The sequence below is a fragment of the Lissotriton helveticus genome, chromosome 4_2, assembly GCF_964261635.1.
Source record: "Lissotriton helveticus chromosome 4_2, aLisHel1.1, whole genome shotgun sequence".
NCBI lineage: Eukaryota > Metazoa > Chordata > Amphibia > Caudata > Salamandridae > Lissotriton > Lissotriton helveticus.
The window spans coordinates 95,407,480-95,422,563 of record NC_136064.1 but is presented as its reverse complement, the minus strand read 5'-3'; the positions used below and the strand labels follow the sequence as shown (position 1 = coordinate 95,422,563).

Sequence of the window (15,084 nt, the reverse complement as noted above, 5' to 3'; positions counted from 1 at the left end):
CATGCCCCAGACCCCAACCCCCACCCAGAGATCATTGTACCCAAGTAAGCAAAATCACAGCATTGTACAAGCACAGAAGTCAAAGGCACACCGCATGTAAGGGAGAAGGGGCAGCAACATCAGAGCTGCAGAGGCGACACACAAAATGCAGCACACACACATAACATGCAGAGCACATCAACATTGACAACAATGCGGTACAAACCGCAACACGTCCACAACAGAACACAGGACACAACTGGTGCTGCATGTGTGTAGAAACTGCAACTCACATTTGGCATTGCAGGGAAATGTGAGTTGATAATGTAAAAGTACCAACACACACCTGTGATGTTGTTGAAATATCCACTGTCCCGCATCAAATAGGCAGCTCCTCACAAACAGCCACATTGTACAGTCATGCAGTCTGTATGTAAACATGTACCATGCGACAACATACATGTGAACACAATGTTAAACTGCATCTCCCCTTCACATTGCAGGGGGAAGTCCAACACCTCCTGCAGAGCAGCCCGAACCTCTCTTCTCTGATGACGAAGAGGACCACCACACCTATTACCAAGACGCCCTCCAACAGCTCGTGGAGAGCCTTCGTAGCCCAGCTCCAGGAGCAGGGCAGCCCAGCTACTACAAGGAGACCCTACCCCCTGCACACACCACACAGCAGGCAGCACCCACCACCACGGTTACCTCCCAGGACCCCCACGAACACATGGCCTTCCAACGCCATGTGTTGGGGTTCCAGGCGAATCTGGCTGAACAGGTGCGGATGGGGTTCGACCGCATGGCAGACAAACTCAATGCCATATGTGGGTGTCTAAGTCCCATCAGGAACCACTCACAGTCCCTAACGGACACCCACAGTCCACTCCATGCTCTCCATCAACCATGGCTGACATTGCTGGAGCCCTGACTCAGAGACTAGAACAACTGTCCAGTCAGTGTGGCTCTAGCCATGTCACACAAGAGGTGGGACACATGCGGATGTTAATGGAGACCATGGAGCGGACGCAGGCGGAAAGAGCGGCTGCCACGGCTGCACACCAGTGAGAGGTAGCTGGGTTTCTCAATGACCTCATGACCATCCTCATGGCATTGCTGGCACAAGGCCTGGCGCTGATGCATGCTGCTGCTACCACTACATCCACATCTACACCCCTGAAGTGTCAGTGCCACACAGTGTGGCATACAGAACACCACCGCCCACACGTGAGGCACATGACACAGCAGCGGACGAAGATGCAGATTAATCTGCCAGCGTGGTAAGAAGGACGCAGTAGCATTCATCTCCGCCATATGGATGGTTTCTGCTTGGTTCTGCCCTCTGCATCATCATCATCTTCCACTGTCCCCCGACGCACTCTGCGACACTCATTTTGGACCTCGAAAAGGACTGCCATATTCTGTTTGATCGCCAATGACACAGCACTCAGACTGCAGACTGAACTCTTCCTCTTCCTTTGGACTTGTCATTCCCTGAAGGACTCTGGCTGGCCCTCCACCGATCTTAATTAGTATGTGGGGTTTGCTAGGCCCTGTACTGTTCCGGCTTCACACGCCATTGAAGGTGCATTAAACATTCATTATCACACAGATGTGTCATGTTTATGATCTTTCAAGTGTGAAAGTATGGATGAATGTAGGGTCAGTGATTCTCCCTTATGTCCATGTTGCTCATGTCATTGGACTTGGGTAAGAGAGTGACACATTGCAGAATGCGGTCCGGGTGGCACCGGCACTACAACAGGGACACAAGCATTAGTTACTTCCTTGTCCAGCCCAGTATGGAACCACGCCCAGAGGCCCAGGGTCATTGTTCACACCCTTACACTGGACTGGCATACGGCAGGCGGGCCCACTATGCTTACGCTCACAGGGAGGGGGACAACCGCTACATGTCCCAGGTCTTCCCCGTAGTGATCTGCTGATCACAGGTCTAGTTGTCAGCATGCCACAGCCACTCCCTTCCGGCTGGTATACACCCACACCACACCCATCCAGCACACGCGTCACAGGACATGTGATCCTGCCAATAAAAAGACCCGGGCGCACGTGCTGGACGCCATTTCCACTCTCTATCTGGGTGTGTCCGTGTGCTTCTTATTTATGCATGAGGGCCTAGGGCCCTACCACAGCACATTCCCCAGGGCCGGAGGTTACTTGATGGCGACCGCACCTTGATACCCAATCATAGAGGGTCCATGATTTGCGGTCACAGACACGGTGGCACCAGGCACACTGCGACTGGCACAGGCACACTCTCCCTCTCTCTCATTCTCTCTCTTACTCTCTCTATTTCTCTCTCTCTCTGTCCTTTGATGAGCGCATGGCACACCTTCTCATCTTGAATTTTGTCTTGCAGGCTGTGACTTACAGATTGACCTGAGAAGCCCTGCCATGGCTCTTCAGAATAGTTGTTTGGTTTTTAATTTTAATAAAATGTTTTGTTTGGTAATTCAAAGATGACTGAGTGATTCTCCTTTTTCCGAACTCAAATGCATGTTGAGTGTTGTACTTGTGCGACATCAGGCGAATTGTTTTGGTCATGGAATTTGCAAAGTTGAGGTCACATATCTTTGTTGAGGGGTGCGGGGGGGAGGGGTTGCGGGCCTGGGGGTGGTGAGGGTGGGTGTTGTGGGCTGCTTGGGTGTCAGAGCTGCATGTTGGGTGGCTCCATGGCATCTGTTGTTCTTCTAGTATGGCTCTGGGTGCAGGTTGTCGACCGACTTTACACCAGGTCAGAGCAGGTGTTAAATTCTTGCTGCTAACGCGCCTTATCTCCTGTTTTGGGATCTTATCGCCGATCTTGCTTGTTGTTGAGAATGTTGCGGAGTGGTGTATTTGCTGCTTTTTGCACGGGAACGCCTACTCTGCATCTCATTAGCGTTAGTTGCCGGGGTCATCTGTGGTGATATTGTTTGCAGCTGCTATTGCAGGTAAACTGGTGATATGGGCTGCTAGTATCAGCTTGTGAATGGGGCAATACATTTATCGCCACTTTGGCTGCGATAAAGTGCTGATAACTCGGCGATAAGTCCTTGAGAATATGCCCCATAGTGTTTTAAACTCCTGATAGTAATTCCATCTTGTGACCCACATTTATCACCAGTTGACCACTTTTTGATGTTCTTTGTCCTTTTTGTCTTCATTTGTAATTGGACTACGTTGGTCACAACAATAAGTTTAGTGTTTCCATAAATTACAAGTTTGTTGCATGTCTTTAAAATTTGGTGCTTGTTGATATGCCATATTCAGAGCTTTTTATGTTTCTGTTCTCTCTGTCTCAGTTCTCACAGCTTTGTCCATCCGATAAGTCCATCCTGATGGCTCAAAAGACGTGTCTGCTTATGGCCGCTGCTATTGACCTTGACATGGGAAGGCATGCCTCAACTTCTTCAGAACAGGTACAGGTTGCACAGCAGTTTTTGTGGGAGAGAACACCAATAATTGTTACACAGCCATTGAGTCTGCCAGCATTGTTAGCATCTGTATAGTAAAAAGAGTTTCTCTGTTCGCACTAACCGACATGCGTAGGTAAAAGGCATATAAGCAATGTAAATGTGATGTCAAGCAGCGAGAGATGAGAGGATTCATAGAAAGACAAAGACACTGCACAACAAATAGGACTGCATTACTTCCTTGTTCATCTTCTTCATCCCAGTCCTTTTTGGGTGAGAGAGCATCTTTGGACCAAAATGGTCTATCTACCAAAGTGAAACACACTACAAGTATGGCCGACTTCCTGTTCCAGCTTAATCTCATAAAGAGGAAACGGTCATACATCACTAGCTGTTTTACCCTTACTGGATCTCAAATGGATGGTGTAGGAAAGTAGGATCTGCTTTCATGGTCACCCCCCCTTTTGCTGGAGTCATTATGTTTTACTTACTAGTCTGACTGGGATCCTGCTAATCAGGACCTCAGTCTCTGTGCTTCTTCCATAAATTGGACATGGTGAGTACTTAGGTACATCCAGATTGGCTACTGGTGTACCCTTGTTAGTCCCTTGTGGATGGTACTGAGACACCCAGGGCATAGGAACACCAGGGGTCCCCCATGAGCTGAAGCATGTATTATGCCACTCATGGGAGTCCACTCAAATTGTGACTACAGGCCTGCCATTGCAGCCTGTGTAAGCTGGTGCTAGCAACACTTACGACAGATATGTTTGCTTATATCTGAGGTCACTTGACTTAAAACCTATAAGTTACCCCTAAGGCAGGCCTTTCAATCCTGAAAGCAGGGTGCTCGGTTACAAGTGAGAGGGTGCCCTTGCTTGAGCAGGGCACTCCTTCAACCCTCGAAGTAATGTAAATGTAAATTGATACTTGTATAGCGCACTACTCACCTGCAAGGGTCTCAAGGCGCTTGTACGAATACCGCTGTGGAACCCATCCTGGCTTTCCCTGTGAGGTGTCCACTCCTGGGCACCCCCAAGGTGGAGGCCAGGCATCCTTAGCGTTGTGGGGGCCGTTGTGGAGATTAAGCAAGCTATTGCCCAGAGTTGCAGAGTGGGACTCCATGATTGGAATAGGCACCGAGGCGAGAATTAGCAGGTCCGTGGAATTTTGAGCCCAAGACCCGCCGATGCGGGGAATTGAACCCTGGTCCCAGGCTAGACCTTTGCATCAGGGTCTGCCGCTCTAACCATTGAGCCACACTTCTCCACAGGTCCATTCCATTCTCCCGGGTTGTAAGTGCATCAGCCATTACGATATTTAGGGTGGCCATGCGTCATTACGTGATGGCTATCTCTAAAATGGCTGTAACTAACCCTGTTGCGTTTGGTATCGAACATGTTGGAATTATACCCCAACACTGTAAATGGTGTATAAACCGTGCTGGAGGTATGTTTCCATGCACTGTAAAGCTCCTCCGGGAGGCCCTCAGTGCTCCCGGTACCAGTCTTCTAGTCCCGGACAGCAAACTATGGCTGCTGCCAACCGGAGACACGATTCTGCCCTCCTGCTGCTGAGCCAAGTTCAAGCAGGGGAAGGCAGTACAATAGGTTTCCTTACACAGGGAGGTGTGACCACCTCCCAGACAGGACTTAGTGTATTGGGATAGGGTGGGGGCCCCTGCCAGCGCCACTAGACTTCTTTGAAGGGCACATTTGGTGCCCTCCTTACATAATCCAGTTGGAACCAGTTCCGGGTGCCATTGGCTCCCGCTCTTGCGCGAAACTTGGCAAAGGACATGGGATTATCCGCCCCACTGTCCAGCCCCTCCTGTGGGAGGGATCCCCGAATCGTCCCATCCCTTTCCTTAAGGTACTTAAGGGCTTACCTGTGGGTGGCTCTTCAGATTCGTCCTGGGACAAGATTCTGATCCGAAACCACTTCAACTGTCTGGGCACTCTGGACTTCGCTTTGGGAACCGAGACTGCAACTGGGAAGACTCCTGCTGCTCCTGGTCTCATCGACTTGCCAGTCTTCTGCAATGTCTGTGCCGGTGCTACATACAGGTTCTTCACAAGGCCTGGGGACATCCAAAATCCCGAAGGAATCACCCTTGGAGTGAAGGAGCCACCCTTGACCCTGTTTCCAGGCAGGTCGCTCCCCACGCCGTGCAGCTCCACCTAACTGTGCCCCTGTCCTGAGCCCAGCTGCCGCTGCTGACTGTGTTCGAAGCCAGCCTCCACCCGCAGGCTACCACCTGCGCCTCATCCCTGGTGAGCAAGTGGTAGGCCGTAGGTTCTGCTCATTGTATTGCATTAATTGTAATTGTGCTGTGTTTGTTTTCATTTGCTTCTATTGGTTGCTATTGTTTTTTCTTCCCTCCTGTACTTTAGTGTGCCCTTTTTGCCTTCTGTTTCCCTCGCCGTTCCTCCCTCCTGCTTTCCCACCGCTGCGTCCCCTGAGGCCCCGCTCGCCCATTCGTCCAATCTCACCTCCCAGCTGCTCCTCCCTCCCACCTCCCCTTCTTATGGCGGCCGCTGCGCAGTAAAGAGAGCAACCCTTGACCCTGTTTCCAGGCAGGTTGCTCCCCACGCCGTGTAGCTCCATGGAACTGTGCCCGTGTCCTGAGCCCAGCTGCTGCTGCTGACTGTGTTCGAGGCCTGCCTCCACTCGCAGGCTACCACCTGCGCCTCATCCCTGGTGGGCAAGTGGTAGGCCCTAGGTTCTGCTCATTGTATTGCATTAATTGTAATTGTGCTGTGTTTGTTTTCATTTGCTTCTATTGGTTGCTATTGTTTTTTCTTCCCTCCTGTACTTTAGTGTGCCCTTTTTGCCTTCTGTTTCCCTCGCCGTTCCTCCCTCCTGCTTTCCCACCGCTGCGTCCCCTGAGGCCCCGCTCGCCCATTCGTCCAATCTCACCTCCCAGCTGCTCCTCCCTCCCACCTCCCTTTCTTATGGCGGCCGCTGCGCGGTAAAGAGAGTGACCCTTGACCCTGTTTCCAGGCATGTCGCTCCCCAGGCCGTGCAGCTCCACCTAACTGTGCCCGTGTCCTGAGCCCAGCTGCCACTGCTGAGTGTGTTCGAGGTCCGCCTCCACCCGCAGGCTACCACCTGCGCCTTATCCCTGGTGGCAAAGTGGTAGGCCGTATGTTCTGCTCATTTGATTTGCATTTATTGTAATTGTGCAGTGTTTGTTTTCAATTACTTCTATTGGTTTCTATCTTTTTTCGTCCCTCCTGTACTTTTATGTGCCCTTTTTGCCTTCTGTTTCTCTCGCCGTTCCTCCCTTCTGCTTTCCCGCCGCTGCGTCCCCTGCAGGCCCCGTCCCCCCGCTCGCCCGTTCGTCCGATCCCACCTCCCAGCCAGTCTGCTCTCCCACCTCTCCTTCTTATAGCGGGTGCGCCTCAGGCAAGCCCGCCTGCGCCCATTCACATTTGGACCACACCCAGCGCCAGAACCCCTGGCCCCTGCGACCACCACAACACCCGACACTGGTACGAGGCCACCACCCTCCACGCAATCAACACCGGACGATCACACACCTGCTTCCTGGCCGCCCCGAAGCGCACCCAAGGACCCTTCTCCTGCTGGAACTGCAGCTTCACCAGCATCTGACCCGCCAATCCACCCACTGGGAAAGAACTCAACTACCTCAGATGCATTCTTCTCAGCACCCGCTCCGCCCGCAAACACGCCATTGAACTCGGGGACCTACTCGACACAACCTCCCCAGACGTCGCCTTCCTGACGGAGACCTGGCTGAACCCCTCCTCAGCACCTGGCATTGCCATAGCCATCGCTGACGGCTACAAGATCACCCGCCGGGACCGCACCAACGGAACAGGAGTAGGAATTACCATCGTCCACTCTCAGAGTCTCGACCAACACCAATGACACCCTCAGCACCGCCGAACACCTGCACTTCCAGATCCACACCGATCCCAACACCACCCTCAGAGGAACCCTCGTCTACAGACACCCCGGACCCCGACCACAGTTCAGTGACTCCATCGCCGACTTTGTCAGTACACATGCCCTCGCCTCCACAGACTACATCCTCCTCAGGGACCTGAACTTCCACCTCGAGAACAACAACAACACCAACTCCACCACCCTGATCGACAATCTTGCCAACGTCGGACTCAGACAACTCGTCACAACACCTACCCACTCCGCCGGCCACATGCTAGACCCCATCTTCTCCGCAAGCTCCCACGTCTCCTTCAACCACACCACCGAACTCCACTGGACCAACCATCGCTGCATCCACTTCACCTTACGGAAACCCACCACGCAACACCGCTCCCAACAGATCCCCCGCCGCTGCTGGAGCAAAGTCACCAAAGACCAGCTAACCACCACCCTTGCCCGGAGCCCACCAGGCCTACTCCACCGGCCCCGACGCCGCTGCCCACAACCTCAAACTGTGGATATACGACTGCGCCAACACCCTCGCCCCGATCAAGAAACCCTCCAACAGACACACCAGCAAGGAAGCCAGCTGGTTCACTGAAGACCTCCAGGCCTTCAAGCAAACCTGCCGAAAAAGTAGGAAAGAAATGGCAGTGAACGGGCACCGGACAGCAACGCAGCCCGCAAGTACGCCACCCGCAGACACCATCACCTCATCAGACAACAACGCACACAACAGCAAAGAGCTCTTCAACATCATGAAGGAACTCTCAAACCCCAAGTCCAAAGCCCACGACATCCCACCTTCGCAAGACCTGTGCAACGCCCTTGCCACCTTCTTCCATCACAAGATCGCAGACATCCATGACAGATTCAATGCCACGACCACCCCGACAACAACTGAGACCACCGCCCCCACAGCCACCATCCTCACCTACCCCCTGCTCTCCTGGACCAATATAGACGACGACAACACCATCAAAATCATGAACACCATCCACTCCGGATCTCCGTCAGACCCATGCCCACACCACATCTTCAACAAAGCCAGCGCCACCATCGCACCCCATCTCCATAAAGCCATTGACATCTCCTTTGAGACAGCAACCTTCCCGGAGAGCTGGAAGCACGCCGAAATCAAGGCCTTACTCAAAAAACCCAAGGCTGACCCCATGGACCTCAAGAACTTCCGGCCCATCTCCCTGCTCCCGTTCCCGGCGTAGGTCATCGAGAAGACCGTCAACAGACAACTGACCCGCTACCTCGAGGAAAACAGCGTCCTGGACCCGTCCCAGTCCAGGTTCCGAAGCAACCATAATACAGAAACTGCCCTTATCGCCGCCACGGATGGCATCAGGGCCCTGCTAGACAACAGAGAAACCGCGGCCCTCATCCTCCTGGACCTGTCAGCCACCTTCGACACGGTCTGCCACCGCACCCTACGCACACGCCTCCACGACGCTGGGATCCAAGAGAAGGCCCTGGACTGGACCACCTCCTTCCTTTCCGGCAGAACCCAGAGCATCAGCCTTCCCCCTTTGCGCTCCGAAGCCACAGAGATCATCTGTGGCGTACCCCAGGGCTCATCCCTCAGCCCAACACTGTTCAACATCTACATGGCACCGCTTGCCCACATCGCCCGACTGCATGACCTCAACATCATCTCCTACACGGATGACACCGAGCTGATCCTCTCCCTCACCAAGGACCCCCACATCGCCAAAACTAACCTCCACGAAGGAATGAAAGCCGTCGCCGAGTGGATGAAGAACAGCCGACTGAAGCTAAACTCGATCAAGATGGAAGTCCTCATCCTCAGATCCACCCCCTTGGCCTAGGACGGCACCTGGTGGCCAACCACACTGGGGAACAGCTCCAACACCCACCGACCACGCACGCAACCGAGGGTTTATCCTCCACTCTACCCTCTCCATGACAAAGCAGATCAACGCCGTCTCGTCCTCCTACTTCAACACCCTCCGCATGCTCCGCAAGATCTACAGGTGGATCCCCACTGAAACAAGAAGAACGGTCACCCAGGCCCTCGTCAGCAGCAGGTTGGACTTCGGAAATGCCCTCTACGCTGGAGCCTCGGCCAAACTCCTGAAACGACTTCAGCGCATTCAGAACGCCTCTGCACGCCTGATCCTCGACATACCGCGCCACAGACACATCACACCCCCCCTATGAGACCTGCACTGGCTCCCCGTCAACTAGAGGATCACCTTCAAGCTCCTCACCCACGCACACAAGGCACTCCACAACACTGGACCAGCATACCTCAACAGACGACTCAGCTTCTACACCCACAACCGCCAGCTCCGCTCCGCCGACCTTGCCCTCGCCACAGTCCCCCGCATCCGAAGAGCGACCTCCCCATCCCCCTATGCAGACACAGGACCTGCTGACCTTCAGAAGACTCCTCAAGACCTGGCTATTCGAGCAGTAGCTGCATCCCCCCCCAGCGCCTTGAGACCCTCACGGGTAAGTAGTGCGCTTTACAAATGTTCTGATTCATTGATTGAATTGCATCTTCAGGCACCGCAGTGAAGCTGACTGGCCTGCTGTTCCTGAGCTCCTACGGACTCTGGAAGGTTCAGCAACACAGGTGTGGTTCTGCAACTCCTTCGAGGCCTGCCCTGTTCTCACAGCTAGTTTAAAGTCTGGATCCCTCGTCGGAACCGCTGAAGCAGTACTCCAGTGCAACGCGCCGACTTGCAGTTGCCAAGGCTTGTTGACTCTCTCCTCCAGAGATCTTCGGGCTCCAAGAAGCTCCAGCCTCAAAACATCCCCTGCAGCCAAGATCTTTGCCTGCACTGCATTCTCTGCACCATGGGCCTCCACCCTTTGGTGAGCTGCTTGAGGTCCTCTAGCGACTCCTTTGCCTCCGGTCTCAGGGTCTTCCCGTGGGTCTTCTTTGGCTCCAGTGGGCTCCCCTGCTTTCTTGGGACCTGCTTTGACTCACCTGCTTGTGGTGAGTCACTTGGACCTTGCTGGTCCCGACACTGCACCTTTTTTGACAACTATGTTGGTTGCCTTTGCCAAGGCTTGTTGGTGCCCCTGCCGGACACTGACCCCTTGGCTCTTGACATCCGACGTGGGAAAGTTTGTGAACGGCTTCTGGTCTTCCTCAGCGTCGCCTGGTCCGCACAGTTGTAACTTCAAGAGCACCGTCAACTCTCCAACATCCCTGACATTGGTGGGCATTTGTCTTCCGTGCCTCCTGGTCACGCCTGACTGGCATAGACTCTGTCCCTTCTGCTTGCAGCTCCATTCTCAACTTAGGTCGCGGTTTGCATTCTATTATTTTAGTATATGGTTTGGTCTCCCCCTGGAGACCACTGTGTATTCGTGTTCTATTTCCAAAGTATTGTGTGTATTGTGGTTATATCTCCGAGTACGAGATATTGCTGTGTTAATAAGTGTTTATAATAAATTAAAAAAATTATAACTACACTGTGTGGTATTTTTTCACTTAACCTACACCATAAGATTACGTACTGGTAAAACAAACTGCTTTACTAAGCCTGAAGGCTGCTCTCCGCAGCTTCCACTCAAAGAGCTTTCTAAGGTTGTCTAAGACCACTAAAATCACCATATGGGTTGTCTGGATTAGTGCAGGATGCTTCACTTAAATATGTGTGCATCATATACTAAGCCAGCCTCCTACTGATAGTGATAGAGGCGTGGTGTGGGTCATGATCGCAGTAGTGTAACAGGTGTTCTTTTTTATTTGGTGTGGTTGTGCTATAGCGAGATATAGTTCTTTTATCTTACCCCAGTGGAGATGTTTTGCAGAGCGAGCCGAGTCCCAGGGGGACAAGAGCGACGTTTGCATCCGTTCTAGCAGATGTATCTCATGTTTAGTAGCAAGAGGAGCACATTTGGTAGGAAGGTATATTTTGGTTAGCAGATCACACTTTCAGTTATTTGGTGTAAATCCATTCAGTAGTTGTTGAGAAATTTAAGGGAAAGCAAATAAGGATATCTGAGCAGAGCCTAAACACTGATCTCAAGGTGAGATCTGATTGGCTGTCAGTATTCTACCAGAAAGTGCTGGCAGCTATCTTGGGACCAATATGACGGCACCCCATTGAAATGCATTGTAGTGAATGGCAGGTTTTGAGGGTCATAAAAAGAAGAAATGATTTTCCAAGTTATTGAAGGTGCTCCAGAAGCTTAAAAGAGAGCATATTTTCTGTAAATACCCATCATGTTCCTCAGCCATATGAGAATGAAGTCTGACATTCTCAGTAAAACATGTATATCAACAGGAGCAGCCTGTCATAAGATTCCTGTGTGTTCTACTGCTGCCTCCCAGAGTATTCTAAAGAACAATTAGAGCACTAACAGTCTTACCTATGACAAAAGTATGGCACACCTGAAGCCATATTGATTGAATCAAACTGTTGACACTTAAACCATTTAATTTAGAAAGGAACAAATGAAGGGTTTCATTTTGTCATCGAAATTATGGTTAGTGCTGTAGAAAGAAAAATTATGGCACTTTTAAGTGAGTTCTCAAATATCTTCTTCTATTTCATCAAAACATTCTCACATGTAGACTTAAACATGCACTTTCAACACCAGCAGAAGATTGCCATTTAACTGCCTGGTGATCAGCAGTTTACTACAGTTTTCTGATGAGCAACTAGAGTGCTATAATTCTGACTTTATGGCAAAAGTGTGGCATATCTGACCACCATCTTGAGGGAATCAAAGTGGAAAACTGAACACATTTTCTACTGAGGATGCTGCAGTAAATGAGGAGATTAGAGAGCTTCCTAACAAATAAGTCTCCCAAGATGGCCACCAGAAAGCAAAGAGCCCAAATGTAGCTCTAATATCACCCAAACGTAGCCCAAGTAAAGCCCAACGCCAGCAGTGTGCAAAACACCAACACATATTGGGGTTCTTTATAAATGTGCATAAAAGGGTTAACACACACTAACCATTCCGGAATGGAGTGACAAAATAAAAAAAATGAAACATATTTATTTATTTATTTATTTATTTATTTTAAGGTTTTTGTAGACCGCGCAGTAACCCGAGAGCATCCCGGCGCTAGAACCTGGTAGTCCAGAGGGAGTAGCAGCGGGAGGGAAGGGAAGATCAGGGGAATAGACGAGTTTTCAGTGCTTTTCTGAAAAGGAGGAGGTTTGGTTCAGTTCTCAGTTTCCGGGGGAGATTGTTCCAGTGTTTTGCTGTATTTACTGAGAAGCGGCAGCCTCCAGATCTGGCTCTTTTCACTCTATGGACGGTGATGAGGTTCTCGTGGTCTGACCGGAGTGACCTGGCGGCTTTGTAGGGAGTGATGAAGTTTTTGAGAATGGGTGGACCTTTGTTGTGAAGGAGTTTATGTGCCAGGCAGAGGGCCTTGAAGACCACCCTTTCTCTGACTGGAAGCCAGTGAAGATGCTTCAAAGCTGGCTTAGCCGATGATCTGGCCGGGGTGTTAGTGAGAAGTCGGGCAGCCACGTTCTGGATTCTCTGTAGGGTGTTAAATGTGGCTTCCGGGGCTCCCAAGTAAATTGCATTGCTGTAATCCAGCCTAGATAAAATGAGTCCCTGGATCAGCAATTTTCGGGAAGTGAAGGGGAGCAGGGGAAGCACCTTCCTGCATGCCCTGAGAAGTCCAAAGCATATTCCCGCCGTTTTTTTTGCCTGGGTTCTAAAGGTCAGATCTTTCTCAAGCCATACACCCAAGCTTTTAACCTCGTCTTTGGGAGCAGGAGGATCACCCAAGCAGGAGGGCCACATGTTGGGCGGCAGGGTGGGCCCTTTTTGTCCAAGCAACAGGATTTCGGTCTTGGACCCATTAAGTTTCAGTGCTGAGGTGTTCATCCAGCCATGGATTTCAGTGAGACAGCCGTGAAGATTGGAGGGTTCTTGGTGAGGGTGTGAGAGGGTCACCACTAGCTGGGTGTCATCAGCGTAGTTGATGATCGTTACTCCGTACGGAGTAACCAGCTCCTCCAACGGGGACATGTAAACGTTAAATAACATTGGGCTCAATGATGAACCCTGCGGTACTCCACAGCGTAAGGGGATCGCAGGGGAGTGGCTGTCATTTTCCCAGACTTGGAAGGAACGGTTGCTGAGGAATGACGTCAGCCATTTTAGTGCCATGCCCTTCACTCCAATGTCTCTCAGACGCTGGATTAGAACCTGGTGATTGACAGTGTCGAAGGCCGCACTAAGGTCCAGGAGGATCACTGCCACTGATCCTCCTGTGTCCAAAGTGCTTCTGGCCTTCTCCACTGCGGCTAGGAGGGCGGTGTCGGTGCCCTGGCCTGGGCGAAAGCCTGTCTGAGAATTCCTAAGCAGGTTGTTAGATTCTAGGAATAGTGATAGCTTTTTGTTCACTAGTTTCTCCGTGATTTTGCTATTCCCTGGGAGGAGGGAAATTGGCCTATAGTTGGCTAGGTCCTGAGGGTCTAATGAGGGTTTTTTCAAAAGACCTTTGACTACCGCTGCTTTCCAGCTGGAAGGGACTTCTCCCTGTACTAGGGAGGCGTTAATAAGGGCCGTGAGCGGAGGGACCACCGTGGGGGCCACTTTTTTAGGAAGCGCAGTGGAACCGGATCGCTGGGGGAGCCACTTTTGATTGTGGCAAACGTCGTGGCTACCTCTTCTGTGGTTACTGGACCGAAGCTATCGAGGGAGGGTGCCAGGGTGTTAGGGAGTGGGCTGTGACCGGGGGGGGGGCTGAAACTGTCGCCGCCTGTGCAACCGATGTCGATAGAAGGTAGGGAGTGGAGAATTTTTTGGATTTTCTTATCAAAAAATGTTGCAAGTTTAATACATTTGTTTTCCGCGGCTATGGGGTCCAGGGGTTTCGTCGGGGGATCTGGGGCATGGAGGAGTTCTTTTAGGATGGTAAAAGTTTCCTGAGCAGAGCAGGATGCGTTTTTAATTCTTTCCTCGTAAAATAGGCTCTTGGTTTTCTGGAGCGCGAGCTTGTAGGTTTTTAAGGAAGACCGAAATGTGTCTTTCTTCTCTGCTGACTTATCTTTCCTCCATGCGCGTTCAGTCCTCTTGCATTCCTTCCGTAGGGTATTAAGTTCAGAGGTGTACCAGGGAGAGGGGTTAACTCTCTTGGTTTGTTTAAGGGCGCTAGATCGAGGAAGGAAGCAGTCCAGTGATTGGGTGAGCCAAGCATTAAATTCGGTGTCCGCAGTAGTGGGGTTGTGAGTGAGGGATGGAGTAGATTCCCTGAGTTTGGCTGCCCATTCTTCTGGAACAAGTTTATGCCAACGCCTGATGAGGGTTCTGATTCTAGGCTGTTGGGGTGGAGGGGTATCAAGGTGCCATTCGAAGGGGATTAGGAAATGGTCTGTCCAAGGAAGATGGAGGTGCACGCGGGTTTTAAGGTCATGAATGTTTGTGAAGATCGGGTCGAGTAGCTGGCCTTTGTCGTGGGTGGGCTGTGAATTCATTAGGCAGAGGCCAATAGAAGCGAGGTCCAGCCGCAGTTCAGTGGCGGGGTGTCGGTTGGGTCCAAGAAATGGAGATTGAAATCTCCTAATAAAAGGAAGTTAGGAGAAGTCGTAGCCTTAAGGGTGACAAGCTCAATGAGTCTGCTGGGGAACTCGGCAAGGGGGCCTGGAGGGCGGTATACAAGTAGGCCAGACAGAGACGTTTCTGGCAAGATTTGTACGGTGAAATGGCAGCTTTCACAGTCTTTAATGTTGCCGTCAGCAATTCTGCAGGTAAGGTGATCTTTATATATTATGGCTAGACCACCTCCTCTGCCACACGGTCTATTCAATGA

General features: G+C 51.4%; 1 protein-coding gene across 4 annotated transcripts in view; it reads left to right on the top strand.

Moving 5' to 3' along the window:
- Positions 1-15,084, top strand: part of TEX11 (testis expressed 11) — an 853,291-nt gene that overhangs the window by 693,811 nt on the left and 144,396 nt on the right. For all 4 annotated transcript variants that reach the window (XM_078640006.1, XM_078640005.1, XM_078640008.1 and 1 more), the window contains one exon: positions 3,288-3,404. In XM_078640006.1, the coding sequence (XP_078496132.1) occupies positions 3,288-3,404 (117 nt within the window). The remainder of the gene's footprint in view (positions 1-3,287; positions 3,405-15,084) is intronic.